The 9,421-nt window shown below is 34.6% G+C and overlaps 1 protein-coding gene across 2 annotated transcripts; it reads left to right on the forward strand.

Moving 5' to 3' along the window:
• Positions 1–757: 757 nt before the first annotated feature.
• LOC119606047 (regulator of nonsense transcripts 1 homolog) lies at positions 758–7,337 on the forward strand. Of its 2 annotated transcripts, XM_037959420.1 has the most exons (4): positions 758–1,007; positions 1,259–1,490; positions 2,511–5,933; positions 6,097–7,337. In XM_037959420.1, exons 2-4 carry the CDS (start codon positions 1,305–1,307, stop codon positions 6,163–6,165), a joined length of 3,678 nt encoding a protein of 1,225 aa, XP_037815348.1. In that variant the 5' UTR covers positions 758–1,007; positions 1,259–1,304; the 3' UTR covers positions 6,166–7,337. The 2 variants fall into 2 exon arrangements, with proteins under 2 accessions (XP_037815348.1, XP_037815349.1); XM_037959421.1 differs by lacking the exon at positions 758–1,007 and having other exon boundaries at positions 1,169–1,490.
• Positions 7,338–9,421: the final 2,084 nt, after the last annotated feature.

The raw sequence follows: 9,421 nt of genomic DNA on the forward strand, positions 1-9,421 counted from the left end.
TCTATACAAACAGTAATACAATCTGATTATAACAATATACCCATTGCTACGACAAAGCGATCTTCGTTTCGGACAGGCCTAAGTTATACTTGACCAATGATTGTCGACTCGGCGGCAGCTATACCGTTTTTTATTAATAAAAAACTATCGGGAAGATAGTGTCGGTCATAGTAGAATTTTTACAATAAGAATACAACCAGTAGCTTTTGGTCATGTACATATATAAAGGCTTTTCTAACTTGGAGTGGGATGAATAAACCATGTGATACAATTTGTTTCAGATATTACAAAAAACTATTCAATTACTACTTTATTGCTCATTTATTGTTAAATATATTAATGACTATCTAAAACACTAATTAATAAATTTAAATATTGAAATAACAATTAGTGAAATTAATAAAATTAGTATTTTATTATGCACTAACCTTGGAGAATAGCGCCAAAACTTGCTAAACATCAGTTAAATTAACAAAATCACAACCCTAGCTCATAGCATATTAATATAATTATTAAAATATGACAAAACACAAATTGCCATAACTAATTCTGATAAAATTATACGATTTTATTTAAAAAAAACATAATTTTTCCTTAACAATTTAATTTTTTTACTTTTTTTCAAAAAACCGCACTTTTGTTTATATATTACGCAGAAAAACAACCACTATTGTGAATAACAAATTCATTCACAATAATACATCCAACCATGACATGTGTCACATTTACAAAACATTCACAATACGACTTATGACAAACGTCAAGGCAGCAATAAATGTTGGCAAAAAAGAAGCATTGAAATAAGAAGGATAAAAAAAATTATTCGCGCATTATAATTCTTTACTAGAATAATGCAAAAATATAAATTTCACAATTTGCTCAACATTTTCAACTAAATAACAAAAACAAACAATATAACGTAAGAATTGAAGCAAGAAAAATATAAAAGCCGCACATTGGAATTATAAAGAAAAGTGTGTGTGTCAGAAAAAAATCCAGACAAAAAGGTAAGACGGCCTAAAAATCACAAAAAATAGAAATATTTCATAGCAAGAATAAAAAAAATAAGCGTGCGTTGACGATAGATAATACAAATACTACATACACCATTTGGCAACAACAACTAGTTGGAACAACAAAAAGAAAGAAACGAACGAAGATCAGTCTGTCAGTCGATAGAAAATTTCTTTTATTCAACTCTATTTGTTAGATTTGTTTGTTGTATTTGCGTGTTAAATTTCTTTTCTTTTTGTTTTAGATTTTAGTGAAATATCTATAATAATTGTTAAAGCGCTGCAAATAAAATGTCTGTGGATGCTTATGGACCCAGTTCTCAGACCTTAACATTTTTGGATACCGAGGAGAATGATTTAATTGGAGCCGATACACAAGCATCTGACTTTGACTATCGTGACTTAACCTTGGCCTCTCAAACTCAATCTTCACAACTTGAAGGTGGTCTAGGTGCTAGTGGTGGTATTGGAAGTCAAGTAAGTTTATTTGTTAAAATTAAATGATCTTGTTGAAAGAAGAAACTATAAATTTCTCGTTTAAAAATATTGGATTTTTGAAAAAAATTAACAAAATATTCTTAAAACTTAAAATTTTGAATATTGGAATCAGCTGTTCGATTTCGACATGTGGTTGTAGTTATTGCCACACTCTTAGAATACAGATCATGAAAAGAATGTAAAGAGTAGCAACAAATGTGTTTAAAATTTATATAGGTATTTAACTAATATTACCCGATGTGATTCGATACCCTCATCGTTACTAAATAAAAAGTCAAAATCCCTAACATAGTGGGAATCAGCTACCTGTTAAAGAACGAAATAGTACCAAAAAGTTTCCTTTTATATACTACCATTTGATCATGTTTAATTTCGTATTTCAAGGTTCAATATAATAAATTTAAAAAGTACCAGTAACGAATGAAAAAGCACCAAAAAGTCCTCTTTTATAGACATTCGTTCAATTAGGACGCTGTGTGTTTAATTCTATAGTTATAACAGATTTAAAAAGTACCAATTGATGAATTAAACGTACTAAAAGAGTTCACTCTTCATTCATTTTATCAGGAAAGTTTATACCTAAGTATAAGTTCATGTGTTTCTAGGTGCAATATTGCAGAAAAATCAAAAAGTACCAATTGAATAACGAAAAAGTATCAGATGCACCAGATTTCTATTCACTTAGGACTCCATGTTCCGAGGAAGAACGAAAAAGTACCAAAAAATCCCCTTTCAATATTATAGGAAACTCAAAAAGCACTAGTAAATTAATAAAAAAAATCCTTGATATCGGGGATACAAATACGTGAAGTGCAAAAAAGTACCAAAATACAGTTTTTACCTGTTAACACCCTAAAAGGGTCAAATTTCGGAAACTATTCTCCGGCCAATCTTACGGGGATTGGTTAATACTTGGATAAAGATTTTCTTTTTCGATTATAACAAGAACAAATTGTTCATATTTATAAAAAAATTGATAAAATATTGTTTATTTTCCAGAACTTACGCAAATTAGATTTGCAAACAAAATTAGGCACCGCCAACGGCTCAGCTGATCTACAGTTCGAAGAGGAGGATGAAGACAATGCCTTGTGTCCAGTTGATGTTTTACCTCCGCATGCTTGTAAATACTGTGGCATTCATGATCCCGGCACCGTGGTAATGTGCAACAATTGTAAAAAATGGTTTTGCAATGGCCGTGGCAGCACTTCGGGTTCGCACATTGTCAATCATTTAGTACGTGCCAAGCATCGTGAAGTCACTTTGCACTCCGAAGGTCCCTTGGGAGAAACAGTGCTCGAGTGTTATTCTTGTGGTGTACGTAATGTATTCGTTTTGGGTTTTATACCAGCCAAGGCTGATTCAGTGGTCGTGCTGCTTTGTCGTCAACCTTGTGCAGCTCAAAATTCTCTTAAAGACATGAATTGGGATCAAGATCAGTGGAAACCTTTGATATCGGATCGCTCCTTTCTGCCGTGGCTGGTAAAAGTACCCACCGAACAAGAACAACTGCGTGCCCGGCAAATTTCCGCTGCGCAAATTAATAAACTAGAAGAATTGTGGAAGGAGAATATTGAGGCCACTTTTCAGGATCTAGAAAAACCCGGCATAGACACTGAACCCTCGCAGGTGTTGCTGCGTTACGAGGATGGTTATCAATACGAGAAAATATTTGCTCCCTTGGTCATGTTGGAAGCCGAATATGATAAGAAACTAAAGGAATCTCAGACGCAGGAAGGTATTGAGGTACGTTGGGATATCGGTTTGAATAAGAAGACCATAGCCTACTTTACCTTGGCGAAAACCGATTCTGATATGAAGCTAATGCATGGTGATGAATTGCGTTTGCGTTATGTGGGTGAGCTGCATAAACCCTGGGATGCTGTTGGACATGTCATAAAGGTGCCCGATAACTTTGGCGAGGATGTAGGCTTAGAATTGAAATCATCTGCCAAGGCCCCTGTGCATTGCACCTCCAATTTTGCTGTAGATTTTATATGGAAATGTACTTCGTTCGATCGTATGCGCAGAGCCTTAAAATTATTCGCCTTTGACCGCAATTCTGTATCAAATTACATATACGCTCGTCTCTTGGGTCATGGCCGTCCCGATGGTCTAGATGAGCCGGTGTTCCGTGGTCTTCCTCCTAAGCTGTACAGTGCTCCTAATTTACCCGATCTAAATCGTTCCCAGGTGTATGCTGTCAAACATGCTTTACAAAGGCCTTTGAGTCTTATTCAGGGTCCACCAGGTACCGGTAAAACTGTTACTTCTGCTACTATTGTCTATCAACTTGTTAAACAGCATGGTGGCACTGTTCTAGTATGTGCTCCCAGTAACACTGCTGTCGATCAATTAACTGAGAAAATTCATCGCACCAATTTGAAAGTGGTACGAGTCTGCGCCAAGTCCCGTGAAGCCATCGACAGTCCGGTCAGCTTTTTGGCTTTACACAATCAGATACGCAACATGGAAACAAACATTGAATTGAAAAAACTCCAGCAATTAAAGGATGAAACCGGCGAATTGTCATCGGCTGATGAAAAACGCTATAGAACATTGAAGAGGGCTGCGGAAAATCAACTTTTGGAGGCAGCTGATGTTATTTGCTGTACTTGTGTGGGTGCCGGTGATGCTCGTTTGCAGCGCATTAAATTCACTTCGATATTAATCGATGAATCGATGCAGTCTACCGAACCGGAGTGCATGGTCCCCGTTATATTGGGTGCTAAACAATTGATTCTAGTTGGCGATCATTGCCAATTGGGTCCTGTGGTTATGTGCAAGAAGGCCGCAAGAGCTGGTCTTTCCCAAAGTCTTTTCGAACGTTTGGTCGTCTTGGGTATACGGCCTTTCCGTTTGGAAGTACAATATCGTATGCATCCTGAATTGTCCCAGTTCCCATCGAATTTCTTCTATGAAGGTTCACTGCAAAATGGTGTTTGCGCCGAGGATCGTAAATTGAAAATTGACTTCCCCTGGCCGCAACCGGACCGTCCCATGTTTTTCTTGGTAACACAAGGTCAAGAGGAAATTGCCGGTTCCGGTACTTCCTATCTTAATCGTACCGAGGCCGCCAATGTGGAAAAGATTACAACGCGCTTTTTGAAAGCCGGTGTTAAACCCGAACAAATCGGCATCATTACACCCTATGAAGGGCAGAGAGCCTACCTAGTGCAGTATATGCAATATCAGGGCAGTTTGCACTCTAAATTGTATCAAGAAATAGAAATAGCCAGTGTTGATGCCTTCCAGGGAAGAGAAAAGGATATAATTATCATGTCCTGTGTTAGATCGAATGAAAAGCAAGGTATTGGTTTCCTTAGCGATCCCAGACGTCTCAATGTGGCTTTAACCCGTTCTAAGTATGGCACCATTATTGTGGGTAATCCAAAAATTCTTTCCAAGCAACCTTTGTGGAATCACTTGCTTAACTTCTACAAAGATCGCAAAGTTTTGGTAGAAGGTTCTTTGAATAACTTGAGAGAATCGCTCATTCAATTCCAAAAGCCGAAAAAATTGGTCAATACCTTAAATATGGGAGCTCACTTCATGAGCACCATGATGGCAGATGCCAGGGAGGCGATAGTGCCTGGTTCATTTTATGATCGTTCGGGACAATTTGGTTATTCCGGCACTACTACAGCCAACAATTTTGGTTACAACTTTGGCAATAATTTGATTGGTGGCAACAATTCAGCCTTTGGTTTCACCAATAATGCTCATCTACAAAATATGGGTGGACAAAATGCCGGCAATAATGCTATGAATAATTATATGAATTCCGCTCATTCAGCTGGTGGTATGCCAGGTGGTTTTAATGCTCCCGGTTCACAGCGTTCGAATATGAATCAATTCAATTCGAATATGAGCAATGGTCCATCAAACAATCAACATAACTGGCACAACTTCCAACACGATTCAATTTCTTACATATCGGCCGAAAGAGCTCAAGCGGCCATGAACAATATGCCAGTGCCAGTGGGTATGTTCATGAATATGAGCAATATACCGCCTCGTTTCTACAATCAACATCAACAGGCCATACAAGCGGCTGCCAAACAGGGTCGTCGTACTGCCGGTTTTTCTGGCAATCAATCTAACGCAACTGGCACAACTAAAAATCCACCACTTAACAAAGCCCCCGGTAAAGGCCGCAATACAAACTCTGCTACTTCAGCCAATGCCACTGCTGCATTGTCATCAACATCAGCTGCTACTGATGTAATGTCAGCCTCAAATTTGACCGGTTCTGGCAACTCGTCACAGACCACGGCGCCCATATTTACCCAAAAGAATATGTCGCAACAAATGAGTCAAACCGTATTCACCGGTTTATCGCAACAGCCGGAATTATCACAAGATTTTGGTCAAATATCACAAATGGATGGTATATTATCGCAGGATGTTGGTTTCGGAACGGTGAGTTTTTATATTTTTTTTTTGTTAGTTAATGGTCTGTTAAATTCTGTAGCGGAATTCAAATTTCATACGAAAATTGTAGCAAATTTTGAGAGATTTGGATTAATAAGGTTTTGGTGCTTCTTTACATGCATATTTAATCTTTTAATTTTTCTTCCTTCAGGATGCACTCAACAACGATCGCTTAAATTTAGGACTTAATTCTCAGAGCCAATTTTCACAGCCTTATTGATAGATACCAAACAAAGGTTGATGATCTACAGCAACTAAGAAAAGCAGTAGAAGCAACAACAGCAGAAATAACAACAATATAAGCAACTTGAAGTAAAATCTACAAAAAGAACTATAAACAAGAACAACCAAGAAACTTTTTTTACAAAAACAAATCGAAAAACAAACAACTTTTGAAATAAAAGGAGGATGACACGTAACGCGTAAACCAGAAAAGAACTATCAACAAAACAACAACAAAAGAAAGTAAGGTTAAGAAAGAAGACACTTTTTTCTAAAATAACAACAACAGCAGCAGCAACATGGCACACACCACTGACAACAATAGCAGCAGCAGCAACAATATTATTCAAAACTACAATATGTTGCAAGAAAATACGACGATAATGATAATAAGAAGAAGCGGTTTAACTGCATGAAGGATCGACACAGTCGTCTTGAGAGAAAAACTATTTTTTTACCAAAACTTTCGTAGCGCCAGAGAGAGTTGTGCATTTGAAAGTTGAAAACATTAATACATGTTGCATTCAATGACATGGATGTGACTAAAGTTGTCAAAGTTGTTTTCGGAGCCTTAAAATAAAATAAAACCGCTTTTATAATTGAGGACATTTTAAACAAAGAAAAAAGTGTGCTAGGAATTCAACCATTACTATTGTGTATGGTCAAACTTAAGTTAAGACTTAAAAGTAACGAATGACTGCAAAGATAAAAGAGGATACAAACAATAAAGGATTTTTCATTGTAGCATATTTTGTGGTCGGTCTACGACATATTTTGATTTAAAAAGAAAATAGCTCGACAAAATCAAAATATAAAAAAAGTATGCTGCAAAAACTATAAAAACTCCTTTTTTATGACCAGTTGGACAAAAAGAAAACTAAAGCTTACAAGCAACAAGGGAACAAGAGAAAAAGACAAGAATGACTGTAAAGTCAAAGTTAAGTTTAACATGGGCTCAATTTGTAAGAGCATTTGTATAAATGTTACTTAACGGTCACTTGGTTAAAATAACTTAATGACCATTGATACTTTTTCTTCCTTTATTTTCTCCCTCCATTAAAAAAAAAACTCTCCCCTTATCATCAACATGTGAACGACTTGTTTCAGGTTTATGGTCTCACTGTCATTACATAAAAACTAAATAAATACAAATCGTTGTATCAATAAAAACATTGTTAATAATAATTTCATTTACAATTTTAACACAAATTTCATTAAAAATGTTTTCTATAACTGAAATTTTGCCTTCCGTTTTGTTTAACAAAGAAAAAAATGAAAATCATTAATTTGTTTTTTTAAATATTTCAAATTTTACTTGTTTGTTTTAGTAACATTGCAAAAATGTCTGTTCAACACACACACACACACACTCTTCTATGGGTGACATGACCGATTTTTGATTTAAAATTATCGGTTTAAAAGTCTCCCATAATTTTAAGTTTTTGTAATATTGCATGTTTTTTTATTGAGAAAATGTTGGCAAACATATTTAATATCAGGTCGACAAAAAATATTATTATTATTTTATTTGTATACTTTTTTTTTTTGTTTTCTTATGTTACAAGTACAATATTAGAGAGAAGAAAAAAAAAACGAATGGTTTAGTTTAAACTCAAAATGATATGTAATTCGTTTGGATGTGTTTTTCAAAAATGTATTTGCAAAGAAACTAAAAACAATTATAATAAAGAGAAAATGCTAAAATAAAGAATATACATTACATACATTATTGCTATCAAATCAATTTGAAATTGTGTTTTGTTTCTTTTTTCAATTTTTTGTTGAAAAAATGGATTTTTAGATATAGGTTTATAAGATTATAGTGAAACAAAATCTTGTAAAAAAAAAAACAAAAAGTACTAGTTGAAGAATGAAAAGGTAACAAAAGTCCCATAGGACCATGTAAGTTTCTTTAGCTTTTAAAGAACTAAAAAGTGCCAAAAGGATCCCATTTGTAGATTCTCATTACTTTGCTCTCTATATGTTTAATTTTATGCTACTAGGTATATTTAATATTATAGAGAACTCAAAAAGTACCAGTTAAAGAACCAAAAAATAGTACTTGATAATCACTCCTATTCTGCATTTCAATTCGAATCAAATTTTTCTCCGTTTGGCAGCAACTTACAAAAACGTATGCTTCTATCGTCGTAATACAGAATACGATAGTAAAGCAATAAAATAATTATTTTACTTACGATTCCGTTTTTTATTGGAATACCTATTTTCGATCGTAGCGTCGTAACTGAATGCGGAAACGTAATAGAAATACAGAAGAGGGATGAATGTGTCTAATTCCAGATTTTTTGTTGCTATTGAAGTAATAAAAAATCAAATGTTCATGTTTCAGTAAATAGGAAACAATGTTTTATAAAAAAGTACCAAAAGTAATCCTAAGTTTTAACCCTAAAAACGTTCGAAATTCCAAAAAGTACCAAATTTGTATTTTTGTAATTTTTCAAAAAGGAACTAAAGTGATTATACATTTTATTACCAGCAGCACTGGTTTAAAAAATGTTTACTTCCTAATAGGCCCGAATTTCAAATTATTTAATTAAATTTTTATATCCTTCAACACTATAATAGGGAGGGTATTATGTGTTTTTGCTGATGTTTGTAACACTCAATGTATACCAATCGGCTTCGAATTACTTTCTAAGTGGATTCACGTAATTATCGGTCGGTCCAATCTTGGCACTAGTCCCTATTAAAAAAAGCCCCCTAAAGAAAATGACTTAAGGATCAATAATTCACTTTTAAACACTAGTATCACAAATTAGGCATTAATAACTTTAATGTAAACGTAAATCCCTTTACCAAAATTTATTAGGATATGCCCATATTTAGCCTTGGTCCCATATAACTCTTTTTTCAGAAAATCACTTTTTATACCCTACACCACTATTATGCGTTTGTGCTGATTTTTGTTACGCATCAAAATATTAGTACTACACCAGCCACCTTAAAGTTGACCCAGAATCACTTTCTGAGTCGATTTAACATGGACATCGTGTCCATGTAAACGTTGTTATCAAAGTACAGGTCGCAATTTTCAAGATAATTTGATGAAATTTGGCATATGTTTAAAATCGGACCATTATTTCACCAAGCCCCCATACAACTGAGCTTTCAAGCTCATAATACAACTGAACTTTCGAGCTCATAATTATGTAAAATATAATTGTATCTCGATAAAAGGTCGCACAACGAAGTTTTATAAACCTTTATTACCTTGCCGAATTTCAAAATGATCG

Source organism: Lucilia sericata, unplaced genomic scaffold (genome assembly GCF_015586225.1).
Source record: "Lucilia sericata isolate MDLA Ls3-8-SP2 unplaced genomic scaffold, ASM1558622v1 Contig000548F_arrow, whole genome shotgun sequence".
NCBI classification, from domain to species: Eukaryota; Metazoa; Arthropoda; class Insecta; order Diptera; family Calliphoridae; genus Lucilia; species Lucilia sericata.

Coding starts and splice junctions, on each gene's coding strand:
- LOC119606047 (XM_037959420.1), top strand. CDS start 1,305: ATGTCTGTGGATGCTTATGGACCCAGTTCTCAGACCTTAACATTTTTG. Junction 1,491..2,510: donor GTGGTGGTATTGGAAGTCAA/GTAAGTTTATTT, acceptor TTTATTTTCCAG/AACTTACGCAAATTAGATTT. Junction 5,934..6,096: donor AGGATGTTGGTTTCGGAACG/GTGAGTTTTTAT, acceptor TTCTTCCTTCAG/GATGCACTCAACAACGATCG.